Genomic DNA, 15,610 nt, shown 5'->3' on the forward strand with positions numbered 1-15,610 from the left:
AACTCCAGAGGAAGGGAAAATATTTGATGACTATCACTTTTTTTGATACTAAAAAAGTTAAAAACATAATAGCACATTTTAAATAGTGCTTTTATTAATTTTATTAATTTTAAGCATGACATTTCTGGGGTTTATGTGATGATGATTTTTAAGCTATTCATTAGGTTTTTAAATTTTTTCTACAACTATAAACATTCCTTTATTATTTTGTTATTTTCTCCAGATTAAAAATGGATCCTCCTATAGAAACAACTCAAAATTTCAAAAGCTATTATAAAGAAGACAACAGAAATCAATTCCACTCTTAATTAACAATCAGTTATGTTTGGTGATTATGCCTCTTGGCATGTGCCTATATTATTGCATTAGTTTTATAATTGGAGTAAACAAAAACATCACAAAGGCCAAGAAGCAAATGTGTCTATGCTCTTGAATTACAAATGATAAATCATTCTGTATGCCATTTATTTTCCAGCAAATACACCTGAATTTCTTTTAGTTTTTCAACTACATTATTTTAAGCAGTGAAGGGGTAGGAAAAACTTCTCATTTCACAATAATAAAAAAAGACAAGGCACTGAGGACTACTTTTCAGAAAATCAAAAATTTACAAATAACCACTTCATATTTTAGTCTCTCTCTTTCAAAAAAAATACCTTACTCACTCCTTCTATAGCACTATTTGAAAATGAAACTTTTTATAAAATAAATATGTATAATTACTATTAATATTTTTTCTTATTTTCTTATAGCTTTTATATATTAAGTAACTTTATTTCTTAAACTATAGTTTGAATAAAAAGATAATTACTTTTTAATTCTTGGTGTATTTTATGGCTCACACTATCATTGTGACATTATGATGTGTGAGTGTGTCTATGTGTGTGTAAGTTCTCATCCATGGTTTCTGGCTCAAAACATCCTTCCCTTGGAGGAAACTAGAATTTTTCTTCCCTAAGACAGATTTTTTTCCAACCTTTCTGACCTGGAGCTGGCCATAAAGGAATTTTCTGACTTGCCTTATCTGATCGTAGATCATAAGACCTTCCTTGTCTCAGAGGGTTCTTCCCCATACCAGTGAGGAAGCAAGGCTGAAAAAATCTGGACAGGCTTTGCTGGGTTTCTCTACACAGCCTATTAGCAATCCCACCTATGCAGTGAAGATGCCACAATAACACAAAAGTACAGGAATCAGAGAGCTTTAGGTAGCTGTACACAGAGAGGTTTGTGGAGGTCAGTGCACCCAGTGGGGCATGGAAATTTTATGCCTCTTCTCCTATACCTTGCCCTATGCATCTTTGCATCCTTTATATTAAACTAGTAAGTAAAAGTAAGTGTTTCTTGAGTTCTTTGAGCTGCTGAAGCAAATTAATTGAGCCTAAAGAAGGATAGCCAGTCAGTCAGAAATATAGGTAAAGGAACCTGAGGCTTGTGATTGCATCTAAAGCAGAAGTACTTCTAAAGCAGAAGCAGTGTTGGGGATCAAGCTTTCAAATTGTGGGGTCTGACATTATCTCTAGGTAGGTAATGTCAGTACTGAATTGCAAGAGAAGACACACAGCCGGTATCCATGCTGCAGAAATGCTGCTTGCTGGTGAGGAGAAATACGCACACATTTTGAGATCACAAAGGTGAACTGTGTTAAGTGTGTAGTAGGAGAAACTGAGTTTGAGTTGTTTTTCCCTTCTGTATTCTCAGAGGTACAATCTATTACTATACAGCACATGATTTATTATTAAAATATCTCATTAGGAGAAAATATGTAGTGCTATAGATTCTGTGGTTTTTGTCTCAAGTTTGCAAGAGACTAATCACATTGCTGTATCTTGTACAGGAAACACCACAGACACACTTAATTTGCTTTTTGTTCTTCCTTTTACAGCATAAAGTAAAAAACTGTTAAGGAGCTATAAAAAGATGCAGTTTGGAAGAAGTCACATCAATTTTGGACAAACTTTGTATTATTAAAAATCAAAGCAATCACATTCTTCTTTGAGTCACTTTTTTTTATTGAACATATAAAACAGGATGCTCATTTACCTTGACGTAAAATACACAGCTGATGCTTCAGATAAGACAAAATTATACAAAAATACGAAACCTCTGACTTCAAATCAATGTACAGGATATGCCATGTGTAAGACATTTAAAATTCTCTTTTACTCACTCAGCTATTTCTAATTTTATCAGCTTAAATGGCCATTACCTGATAACTAATTTCTTTTAAAAAATGGATTTAGATACTTCATAAATTACTAACGTCATCAAAGTTTGTGCTTTTGTTTGTTCTTGAGTGCCATCATAATGTTTTCTTCTGATAAGTATACATTTGCATACCCTTACATTATTCATTTCATTGACTGAAGTACGAGGCAAAGAAAAAAAAAGCAATGCAATATACTCTATGTTAGACCATGCAGAAAAATTTATCTGGAGTAAGCATGATAGATGCTTCAGTGTAGTAGTTATTATATGCTATATTTTTCTTTCTAACAAAATGGATGCGATTGTTTACACTGTTAACAATTTACAGCCTGACAGTAGTAACACACAGTATGTCATTCCTAAGTGCTGATGTTTCCTAATCAGGAATGCAGAACCTCTGTTGCATCCTGAATAAGGGTACCTCAGTGGGTATCTCAGAAAACGCTCTTTCAGGTCTTTCATATTAAGTGGGTTCAGCATGAGGAAGCTCTGAGAGTTTGCTGACTTAAGTGACTATTTTTACTTGAGCCCCAAGGGTGTTAAACTCCCTTTGGATATTAGCCCTGGGTTAATGCTTAGCTAAGAATACACTTTTGCTCTTATTTAGCCAACAATTTATGTGTGCAAAGTACATGTGTTAGTATTGTGGGTGGGGCATAAAGGGTCTCCAGGATCTTATGGTATTTTGAGGAGTAAGGATATAGATACAAAAGACAAGTGGTTTTATGTTCTCCCCTGATTTATTTTCTGTTTCTTAAGGTACAAGATTGTGCTGCTTATGTGTGTATGATATGGGAAGCTGAACTTTGGCTATAAGAACAGTGGGGGGATTTGAAGTTAAGCTTGTTCCTTTTATTATGGCAAAAAGATTCATTCCCATCTGTTAGAAACAGGACTCCCTGGGTGCCAGATGCTATAGGCGACAGTAGGGCTGGTGCTTAGAACCTGCTCATGCTATTTTACATTTTCCTGAAGGTTGTAACTGTGAAATTTTTAATTTCAAGGTTAAATTGTAATATGAGAATGAAAGACATTATTTTTTTCCACCAGATTATAATTTGACATTATAATCAATTGAACATTATTTTATTGTTTTTCCATTTGGGAAACAGCAGCATGTATTTCCCTTTTTATTGTGCTGCTGAAGATTGAACCCCAGGCTTGTGTAAATTAAGTATGTATTCAACACTGGAAAATGCTCCCAGCCCTGCACATAATCTTTTGTAATGTACTTTGGGCCTTCTTTCATTGCAGAGTTAACACAGTTAATGTCCAGTGGTGGTTTCAGGATTTTTACATAGGAGCAGTTTAGGAATAGCTCTCCGATAGGAAGGTTTTTGTTCTGGTGTCATCTGAAGATTAATTCCCCCCCTCCCCGCCCCAGTCTACATGTGTAAGTCAAATGGAAATAAACGATTGGACACAAGTCCCAGACTATGGCAGGAGGGCTACCCAAATTCCATACTTATTCTTTTTTTTATAACAATGTGATTTGAAACATTTAAAAACCAAGATTAATCATAATTCTTTCTGAGTGTCATTGGCAACTAGTTAATTGCTGTGAGCCCAGAGGAATCAACTTGAAGATTCACTTACACTTAAAGACTGTTCTTTGCAATTAAATTGTACATTTCAGTTTTTTTTTTTTTTTAAATAGCATCAGATTGAGGATAAGGCCCTTCTCTTCAGTTTTTAGAATATGTCATGGGTGAGGAAGGGGATTGTGGAGTGCTAACAGAGAGCTACTGACCTTCTAAATCCCTACAGCATCCCCGCTGGCACTGTTGCTGATAGTATCCCTGTGGTTTGCAAATATTTTAAAGCTGACTCACGTCTTAAGCACATTTCACTTTATTCTTGCTACATGATACCATGTCAACTCTTTAGAGCATCACTGAGAAAACAAGGTCAGAAATCCTATATAAATGATCCATTCATGGAAACTGGTGGTAGTCAGAGCAAGCAACACATGTTTAATTAAGATGATTTTCCTACAAAAGTCTTCCTGAAAATTTCCCTTGGAGGAGAAGACTGTTGGAGAGGGCTTAAGAGGTTTGGGAAATAAATGAAGAGTGCATACAAGACTATTTTTGACAACTGATTTGACAGAAGCAGGATTATCTGGACAATAATGTGACTGCACCACACACATGAGACAGGCTCTGAGCCTGAGTTTTCTCTAGTTTGCTCAGTGTTGTGCAGGGCAACATGGGTGGTTCACAAGGAATGGGTGGTGTATTCAACAAAAACACTGACCACGGGAAGCACATTTCAGGAAAGCTGATGGGCTGCCATTCAGTGTGCAAGATGTGGCCTTACATAGAATATGGGCAAGTCTTCTCACAGATTCTACTACAACCAGAGTTACACCATCACAACCCAACTAATTTTTTCTTTTGATGTAAAAATATTTTTCCCCCAGTTGTACCTAGACCTTGATTTTATAAAAGGAAAAGAGAACACTCTATAAGTAAATACAAGCATGTGAGTACACATATGTATTTACAGAAGCAATTGTTGTGGTTGTCTAAATATCAAATTTGATGAAATATTTCTTCCCACAAGCCTCTTTTCAAGCACACTTAATGACACAAAAAATATCCAGGGTGGAAATTGTCCATGAACCCAATACTCAGAGAAATATAGTTTAATAAATTGTATTATTAAAGTTTAAATTGCATCACATATGTGAAAATTATTTATAAAGAATGACCTTTCACTATGGTGCTTGCAGGGCTCTGGATTCCTTGAAAAAGTAAAATCTTTGTGACCACTGAGCAGGTCTTATTCTTACAGTGTGCCACTCCTTGTATTTTTCGGCTTTCAAAGCCTTCCTTTTCTCTGCAAATTCATATCATTTTATTAACATGAAAAGAAAGTTACAAGTTTAGAAACTGAAGAATGGGCAGTCAGATAGCATTTTGTCTGCTTGGCTAAATATAATCAGCATTTTAGTGTGATTTGGAATATGATTATATTGTGTGTGTTGGTTATGAGTATAGACATGAGATGATTATCATCGATCTTACTATCCATGTATCTATCATGCAATCTGTGTATGAAGCCAGCTCATACTAGTTCCTAAGAGCAGACAGATTTCAAGGAATTTTGCAAGCTAATTATGATCATGTTCGTAGTCTGAAAATGGCTATGGAGAGAATATTTAAACCATGGAAAATGAAAAATGACAAAATCAGAGATTTTTTTCATCTTTGAGAGCAAGTAGCTAAATAATTTAGCAATATGCATTGCAGATTTGGTCAAGAAAGGACTTGCATACATAGTTTGGTTTGCAATGGAAGCAATAGACATATTTGAAAAGATCAAATTAAAGAAAAAGAAACAGGTAATTTATTTTAGCCCATGAACACATAAACAGTCTTAAATATTACCCACTTTTCTTATTAATTGTTTTAAAATAAAATGATAGAGTTTAGTATATTTCTTAATCAATAATATGATTTAAAACATTTGTACAAATCTAATATAGAATATCTATTGACATTTTTGAAATCAAAACCTCTGCATTTATGTTTTTTAGGTAGTTGTAGAAATGTTAGCTAAACCTAAATATTAATAAAAATATTATGTAAAAAGTAAAGGAATCAAATTTTCTTGCTGGTATAACTTTTGTGTGTTTATTTTTAGCAAACCCTCTTATTTGGTGTTAATTTTGAATTCCTTGTGTATCTGTATGTGTGTGCGTGAATTACAGACACTCATATAGAGACCTTGACAGATTATAATATTAGAGAAATGGAATCTCTGGTCCATTGAATATTCTACTAATAAACAGGAGGAATGACTTGTGATAAAAGTTGTGGCAGGTAAATGGCTGTGACAGCTATCTGATCTGACTAAACAGCTCTTCTTCTCCTTTCTTTAAAGTTCAAAATATGTTCATTGGCTTTAATTTAGTTTAAATATACACACTCATGTTGCAGGGAATGCTTTCTCTTAGCAGTGTGAATTTAAATTGTATGTTGGATTTACTTCTAAGAAGGTATTAAGTTGAGGGGGGCAGGGCTCAGCAGGTGAGCAGTGGACTTGTGCAACTTTAACTCTGAAAAAGAGAGACCCTGAGTTTTATTGGGCAAAGAAAGAATAGGTGGACAAAAAATAATTTCTGAACTTGGAGGGAGATAGCAAGAATGGAGGAAATTCCAAAAGAGGATATTTCTGAACAGTGACAGGCCAACAGGAGGACATCAAAGCTCTGGACAAATTTACACTTTCTTCCAGCTCCAAATAACCTTGGAATCCCCCAGGCACATCCCTTTGGTTTTCAGGATCTTAGATGCAGAGGTGGAGAGTCCAGAGGTAGGCTGACTCTGAATCCTTAAGACAATTCCTCAGAAATTAGTTGAAAAAATTAAACCCATGGCATTTGATTTCTCTGTTGATTTGCTCCTTTTTTGAGGAAAGCAGAGCTTAGCACTTTCAGGATACTGACAGATTCCGGGTCTTGTGACGGTAAATCAGTTGGAGAAAAAGAGTTATTGCAGAAGTATCAGCAAATTTTACAGCAGTAGTTCACACATGCAGCTACTATACATTCATTCATTGTTATTTTCCTAAGAAACAGAGCAACCTGGGAGGTGATGCTACAGTGAAATCTAAGGAGCTATAACAATTACTTAAAGAAAAAGAAGTGCATACAAAGATGTGTTACCTTTCTGTTGGTTTGAACTTTCAAACCCTAAATTCTTGAAAATACATTTCTGGGGTTCTATTTAAAAGCAGTGACTTCTTGGTAAAATGCAATACTGAAATGAAACACTACCTTTTCATAAAAACAAGAAATATATTTGGAAAATTAAATACTTTTAAAAAGTTAAAAATAAACATACTCTCACAGTTGGGGGTGGGGGTTTGAATGAACCCTGTACCAAAGAGTTGAGGAAACTTTCAATTTGTGTAACATCCTAGAACCCCGAGCATTCAAAAACTGCTCAACAAAGATGATTTCTCAACATTTCAGGGGCATCTATTTATGCTGCCATGTTCTGTTCAGAAACCATTTTGGCATGTCCCCCACACAATGTGGCTTTTCATGACAATCACTGTTATGCTACACAAAACTGCTTTAAGTACTTTATTCTGTATAAAAGAGTTTTGTGTTTGAGAGCTCAGTGTCAAAATTAAGCATATTCTGTAAAATTTTAAATTAATCCATTCAATGCATTTGTTTTCTGTCCTACATGGAAATTCAGCTGACTTGCATTATTTTCCAATCATGTTGGAAAAAATAAAATAAAAAGCTTTCCAAATACAGAATCTAACATAAAGTTGTTGAAAGTGTTCTCTGTGATTGAATTTGATTTTTTTAGTCTATATTGTACAGGGATTCTATTGGGGGAAAATTTTTCTCATTTGAATCCGGAGAAGGGAGAAGTGGTCTTTATCAGATAATTCCTTTCATGGCTTTGAAAACGCTGATTGTCATGCTGAATTCGGATATCCATCAGGAATCTAGGGAAAAAGCTTAATTTACACTGTTTTGGAATTAAATGTTTCAATAATCATTAAGCTCTTTTTCTGCATTCCTTAAATACTTTAGGTGGTGGCATATTTGTTATTATGCAAATAAACATTTGAAGAGATTCTTCTTTAAACACTTTGTAGTTTTGCTTACTCAACAAAAATGAGTAATTACTTAAAAATATTTTTCATCCCTTTATAAAATAGATCTTTGTGGTACTGTTTTTATTGTTTTTGGATCATGCTTGATCTGTTATTTTCCAAGTGATTAATCCCTGATGGATTACGTAGAATTATGTGACCATGTCTTTGATTATATTTATAAATTTCTTGTCACATATTTGAGGCAAACCTGAGGATAGATCATTGCAGAATTGTTATTTTCTTCTTTTGTTAAATATTTCATTTCTCCATTTTCTTCTTTAGTGGCCTTTTGAAAAATCCAATCTGTTGAGAAAATACAAAACATAGCATAATTGATTTTTTAAATTTAGGCAATAAATAATACTAATTTCTTGGGATAGAATCTGATTTAATAACATTGACAATTCTGGGCAAACAGTTAATTCATATAATTGAGAAATGTTTTTCATTGACCTATTAATCTTAGGTTTCAATAGAATGACTTTTATTAAGTTGCTTGATTTTTTATCTCTTTAGCTTCTCATTGGTTAAATATTTAATGTCTCTTAGTGAGATATTGCATGCAATCTTAGAGTTCATGGGAAACATTTTGGGAGACTACAAAATGCAGTTAGCTGGAATTGTTTCTATTTTGCTATCATCTTTTTTCAGGGTGGCTGCAGAGAAATGTTTATCAAATAATGATGGTCATCAGTGTAGGTCATGAGAGCTGACAAGGAATGTTATAGGTTATTGAATGCTAGGGAGATTTCTGAAGTATCTGGATTAACTCTAAATGTGTTATATCTGCCTCTAGGCTTGGCATGAGAAGCCTCTTGAAAGACCCTGTATCATTTAAACATGAAAATAAATCCACTAACTGTAAGGAAAATTTCACACAGTGGTAAATGTGAGTCATATTCATTACATATTCATTATTCTTTGTCGATTTGGGGCATCATGCAAAGTTTTAAGTACTGTATTCATTTTCTATTATACAGACTAATAAAAATAAATGTGAGAACTGGAAGGGATCTTTGCAGTGATCTAATCTAAAATGCTTACTACAAAGAAAAGGAAATTAAGGGTCTAGAGTTGTAACCTTTAACTCCACAAGTTTATGATAAATTATGGGAGGGAACCATATATTTTCAAAATAATGACTGGACACTTGTGGACTTAGAGGGTACAAATGGTCAAAAATAAGAACTTTCAGTTTACAGAAATTTTACTGGGGGCTCATGTCTTCCTCCATGCTAGAATGTAGTTGATGGTAGACGGGGAAAGAATGACAACAGAACAAATAAACATGAAAACAGCGATACATTTGCTTTCTGGGAAGACATATTTCTCCTTCCTATTTCTTTCAGTCAGCTAGAAGAGCTCTGGATTCACAAACCATTAAGCTCCTTGACTTGTGCCTGCATGTCCTGACTCAAAATAAGTCAGCCAAAATTTTTCATAAAAGCAGGTGGTGAATTTTAAGACTTTCTCTTTCCTGTTCTGCCTGGCTTTTAAACTTCTTTCCTTCCTCTCTAAAGCCTCTTTGCTGCTACTCCTCCTCCTCCTCCACCTCCTCTTCTTCCTCCTCCTCCTCCTCCTCCTCCTTCTTCACCAACTTTCCTTCTATACCCTAAACATCTTATTTTAAAACTTCTCTTATCCAGACTTTTCTACCCAGCCAGTTTTATAAACATTATTTTTCTTTAAGGGAAGTTTGGTGAGCAGAGTGGAGATTAAGAGACCATAATATTTAGCTGCAAACTGGACTGGGCCAATCCTACCCAAACTCTTAGTAAGAAAACTAGTTTTCAGCTTCCAGACTTCCCTGGGTGCATTCACTTAGCTTTCCTTTTTATATTATTAATGATCCTCTTTATATTTGTCCTAGTTTAAAACCCTATTTGATGAAACAGTTCCTGGCAAAAAGTAAGTGCTTAATGAATATATAGGAATGAATGTTGAATGAATAAATTCATTAAAAATATGTAAGAGACTAAAAATTATGAGAAAGGATAGTCTCCTCATCCACTAGGAAATATGTTCCAAGACCCCCAGAGGATGCTGGAAACATAGATAATACTGAAACTTAGATACACTATTTTTTTCCCTATATGTAAACACCCACAATAAGGAGCACAGCAAGAGATTAACAACCATTACGACTAATAAAACAATGATAACGGTACACTATAATAAAAATCATGTCAAAGTATAGCATAATGAAAAGTTAAAACATGTTATTATACTGTACTGGATTCTTGGAACAGGTTGACTTGGGTAACTGAAAGTGTTAAAAGAGAAATTATGAATAGGAAAGGACTAATGTATTCACCACCCCCAATAAGTTATATTGGGTGAGGAACAAAGCTGTAGGATTAATAAATAAATCATCATAGGTGAGCCTCAGGCATCTGTGTGAATTGAGTGTGGAGAGGCATGTTTTCACAGTTTCTCTGTGGACTGAATCATTTTTCTTTACTGGGTACACTAGCCCTCAGCATTGGTGCCACATTTTAGGAAAAAGTCCTCAACTTACATAAACAAGGTTCCTCCCATCAACCATGATGTATGTTAAGCTACAAAGATTTTGTCAAGTTTTAATTTTTGCCATGTGAATTACAAAGACACAGATATGGAGACTGTATCTTTTGGAATAGAATTGCTGCTTCAAGCGGAAACAGTAAGCACTAAATAAGAGCAAGTCCCCTTCCCTTCTACCTTAGAATCACAGATTTGATTGCTAGGTCTCTCACTAAACCCACTGATTAAGCGAATCCAAAGTTCATTAAACAATCTCCTTTGGGGCCTAAAATGAAGATCTCAGAAAAGATCAGAGTGTATCAACACAACCTTTATAGAATGGCAAAATGTGCTCATTTTACATTCTTTTTTTTTTTTTTTCAAACTAGAGAACAAAAACAGATGGATGAAGTTTGCGTTTATCTGTCTTTAACTGAGTTTGAGGCCGGAGAGACCCATCCAAACATGAACTCTGGCTTTCCTTTTCCCTTGCCTGTGATGTCCTGAAACTCTTCAGGCAAAAGGCCTGCTCAGACTAGAAGATCAGCCTGGAGGAACACATTGCCTCACAGGTGCTTATGAGTGACACTTCCTGTATTTCAAGCACAGCCAGTAAGCCAGCCCTTGGGTACCACAGTGTGGCAAAACCAGGTATTACAGAGAGAACACAGACACCTTGTATGAACAGAACAGGAAGGAAGAGCATGAGGAAAAGACTACAGTAAACAAAGACGAATGGGGGGAGAGAAACGGGGAGAGAAGGGAAAGCACATGGAAATGGTAGGAGACCTTCAATGATACATAAAATTATAAGAGGTTATGAGGGGCAAGGGGGAAGGAAAAAGAGGGAGAGAATTGAACAACAGCAGGGGAGGTAGAGAGGGAAGATGGGAGGGGAGGGGAGGGGAGGGGGGATAGTAGGGGATAGGAAAGGTAGCAGAATACAACAGTCACTAATATGGCATTATGTAAAAATGTGAATATGTAACAGATGTGATTCTGCAATCTGTATTTGGGGTGAAAATGGGAGTTCAAAACACAATTTGAGTCAAATGTATGAAAGATGATATATCATGAACTATGTAATGCTTTAAATAATCAATAAAAAAAAAAGGGAAAGACTGGATATAGAAGGTGGTGGAGTAGTCTGCCTTGGGGACTGTGCTAAAGAAAAGTCATGGATTTTATTGATTGAATTAAATGCTACTGACCTACATCGTTAATGTGGCTTTGTCCATATTCTCCTCTTGAGTGTAACCCCCAAAGAGAAAGTCACTCATCATAGATGAGTTAGGAAGAGTTGGCAATTGAGTTGCTAATGAATTAGGAGCAGTTGGTAATTCAGGGGGAGAGAAACTTTATATTTAAACTTTTCAGTTAAACAATTTTGTTGCTCATGTACTAGCAAAAATGAACATGTAGCCACAATCTGTCTTTTTAACATAGTTCAACCATTTAACAACAACAACAACAAAAAATAGGTAAAAACAGAGTGGCATGTAAGTGAAAAAAAAAAAAACACATTAAATTCAACTTTTCTATGGAATTTTATTCTCTAGTAAATTTATCCTAAAAATATTACCGTGGCTTGTTTGAAAATGATACAAAGCTATTTAAAAAGTTTTACATATCTTAGCCTAAGCAAAACTCCTATGTAAATATCCAGATTTATCTGATAGAAAATGAATGGTTACTTAGTTTTACAAAAGGATTTGAACTAAACATCTGTGAAACTTTTAGATCTACTTTACATTAACTAAGTAAGTTCTCTATACCTTACTCAGGCAAAAATTTATTACTTAAAACATGCTATGCCTGTTTATACATTAAAAAGTTTTTGATTTTTATGTGGCATATGTACATAATGGAATATTACTCAGCAATACAAGGCAATAAAATCATGGAATTTTCAGGTAAATGGATGGAGTTAGAAAAGATAATGCTAAGTGAAGTTAGCCAATCCCCCAAAACCAAATGCCGAATGTTTTCTTTGATATGAGGAGACTGATTCAAAGTGGGGTAGGGAGGGGGAGTGTGGGAAGAATAGACAAACTCTAGATAGGGCAGAGGGATGGGAAGGGAAGGGAGGGGGCATGGGGTAATTAATGATGGTGGAATGTGATGGACATTATAATCCAAAGTACATGTATGAAGACACAAATTGGTGTGAATATACTTTGTATACAATCAGAGATATGAAAAATTGTGCCCTATATGTGTAATAAGAATTGTAATGCATTCTGCTGTTATATATAAATAAAAAATCATAAATAAAAAGATACATATAAATGTGTGATTAGGAGAAGGTTTATCTTAACCATGAACCTACTGCTTCTGTGTCCTTAGATTGACACAGGAATCCATTATTTTTCTTTTCCTATAAAAGTTTTATTCTGCTCTGTTTATAAAAGTAACATGTGCTTATTTAAGAATTTTAAATATTATATGGTTCCCTATAATCCCATCATCTAGAGAGATTCTCTGGTATTTTGGATGTATATTACAAAATAAGTTTTTTTTTTCATTTACCACATGGGATCAAGTTGTGTATAACGTTTGAAATAGCAGGGTTTAAAAAAAAAATTGTGGTTGTAGATGGACGAAATGCCTTTATTTTATTTGTTTATTTTTCTATGGTACTAAGGATTGAATCCTGTGCCTTACACATGCTAGGCAAGTGCTCTGCCACTGAGCTTCAACCTCAGCCCCAAATAGCAGGGTTTTTTTTTTTTTTTTTAATCTTGGTCATCATTTTAATGCTTGTTTCATTGCTATATAATACTGTCTTCCACAGCATGATTAAAACATAATGTATTTCACCAATTTACTGTTGATGGGTACAATACAGAGAAACTTTGACACTTACCTTCCACAGTGCCAATATGAGCAGCATTAACAGTAATAACCCAGCAAAAGCACTCAAGAGGATAACCCACAATGGCACTCTGCCTGGTAGCCCATCTTTGGATATTTGAATAGCAAGCTGAAAATTATTAAACAAGATGGTTAATGTCAATAAACACCTATGAGAACTCCCAGAACATTGAGTTCTTGCAGGCTATAATTTTCTACCAAACAGTGTACTTAATCTCATTACTACCAACAGAGAAAACATTGGAGTTTACATTTGAAAATTTCCTTCCTCTATTCTAAATCTCTAATCGGGTTAAATTTATTTGAAAAAGTTGTAATTTGTCTCTCAGAACTTTATACATAAAGAGAAAACTGTCAATGATCAGAATGCTCAAGGGTAGGAGTGGATTTCTATTTACCCCAGGGAGAACCAAAGTATTGTATGTTTTGAAGAATAATAATAGACGATTGCACTATCACAATCATAGTTTAGTCTGGGGCATCATAAGTCATTGAAATAAAAATCTGAGTAGTCTCCTTATTCTAATACTCATGTGGTATAATTCTAATCATATGAAAAGATAATTACCAGACAATAAAATGCACAGATTTCAAGTATATAATAAAGTTTTAATATCCACCTCTAATGTGTTTTTATTATACCACACTTCTCTTCTTCTCTTCCAGATGAGTTAGCTCTCAGTCATCTGTAACTTAGAGCTTAACTCAAGAAAAGAGTGAAATGGATCATTTTCAATGCTCTGGCTATGCATACTCTCTCAGTGTGACACACAACCTCAATGAAACTTGTCTGCTCTGTGTCCCATCCCTTAGGCATCTGAAAAAAATAGCTTATGGTAGATATCAACGGCTAATACTAGCTCAAGATTCTGTATTTGCTTATCAGAGAACATTTTAATTTCCCAACCTACAGGAGGATTAGGGTAGAAAAGGAAAGTAACTGGGGCGACATTTGCATATGGTGGATATTAATCAGAATCCTTCCAGTCACTGCTGGTAGGTCACTATTGATGCACTGGGACACAGAGCTGGAAAGAACAGAGATGTACCCAGAATCAGGCCACCAGGACAGACTTTAAACACATCTAATACGATTCCTTGAATTTACAGATGTGGAAGCTGTCATATGGATATGATCAGTGGCTTCCCCAAGATCACAGTTACAAAATGATCACTTGAGTAATTTTATCAATATAGGTAAATTTTTACATTTTTCCTTTAGGCTGAAGCTTAGAATAAATATCTCCAGGGGGAATTTTTAACTAACATTTAGGGGAAATAAGGCTATACAATTTCAACACAACATATTTAGGAATCAAATGTACATTTTTGCAATATAATCACACTCATATTTTCCAGGTTTTAGTGAAATGCTGATTTTGTGTGGAACAACTTTGCTCTTTACATTGATCAGGCTAAGTGCTCTATATGAAGTGCAAGCATTATGTACAGGTATTTTATTTTTCTTTAAGGGTATATGTTTAGCAGTTGTTGATATTGAAATAGTTTGAAATAGGTGATGTTACAAGAATAGCAGAATGGCTTGGCTTGTGTGGTGCTGTTTATCCATATACGGTATTTAAACCGTCCCAGGACAAGGGAAGGAAGTATGCAGAGGTGCCTTTGTTCATAACAGCACAATTGTTCTTATTTCATAAAATGAGAAGGGAAAAAAATTCAAACTTCTGTTTTTACCAAGGACTCAACCTGAATTTTCATTAGAATTTGCCATCTCATTTTTTGCTTCCAATTTCCAAATGCCTTAATGAAGAAAACTTTAACAATTTCATATGTATTCCTGGACAGTATAAATGTACTTTCTATAAAAAGAAGTTACTTTTTCAGGTGTGCTCTTCAGCTGTCTGCTACATTTTGTAATGCCAGGTTTTAAAGAGGAAAGTCACATATATGTCATTTGTTATCAAGATGAAAGTGAAAACATCCATTTACTGTGCTAGTTAGAAGCAATAAAGTCAAAGGAGGCATCTTAGTTGTAAATATCTAGATTTCCCCAGTCTCTGAGGAGGAAGAACAGGACTGAAATCCCAGTTGACATCAAGGTAGTATGAAGCAAACAGTAAGTCACTTAGTGACAACAGTAGCAGTCACTTTATGGGTCTACAAGAAATTATAAGTCATGATGTCACAAAATATGGTGTGAAATACACTGTGTTCAAAACTTAGAGCTATACTTACCTCTCTTTTTTGGTTGCTACTACTTAAAACTAGTGATGTATTTTCACTCTGAAGTTCTCCTCTTACTGTAAGATTTAAGCTGGAGAAATGTGTCTGTAAAGCAGATTAGATTTGTTTTTAACATATTATGCTAATTAAAATGATAGCTAGTCATGCTTGAGCAGTCCAATTATTAAAGTTGTGATTTTCCCAAGAGATTAAAAACACT

General features: G+C 34.7%; 1 protein-coding gene across 1 annotated transcript in view; it reads right to left on the reverse strand.

The window, feature by feature from the left end:
* Positions 1–1,939: 1,939 nt before the first annotated feature.
* The window catches only part of ITGA1 (integrin subunit alpha 1), a 162,081-nt gene continuing 148,410 nt past the window's right edge, over positions 1,940–15,610 (reverse strand). Inside the window, exons 27-29 of the mRNA XM_081303635.1 lie at positions 15,403–15,495; positions 13,199–13,315; positions 1,940–8,133 (exon numbers count right to left, since the gene is read on the reverse strand). Of these exons, the coding sequence (XP_081159761.1) occupies positions 8,089–8,133; positions 13,199–13,315; positions 15,403–15,495 (255 nt within the window). The 3' untranslated portion in view covers positions 1,940–8,088. The remainder of the gene's footprint in view (positions 8,134–13,198; positions 13,316–15,402; positions 15,496–15,610) is intronic.

The sequence above is a fragment of the Spermophilus citellus genome (genome assembly GCF_964194105.1).
Source record: "Spermophilus citellus genome assembly, chromosome: 1".
Classification (NCBI taxonomy): Eukaryota; Metazoa; Chordata; class Mammalia; order Rodentia; family Sciuridae; genus Spermophilus; species Spermophilus citellus.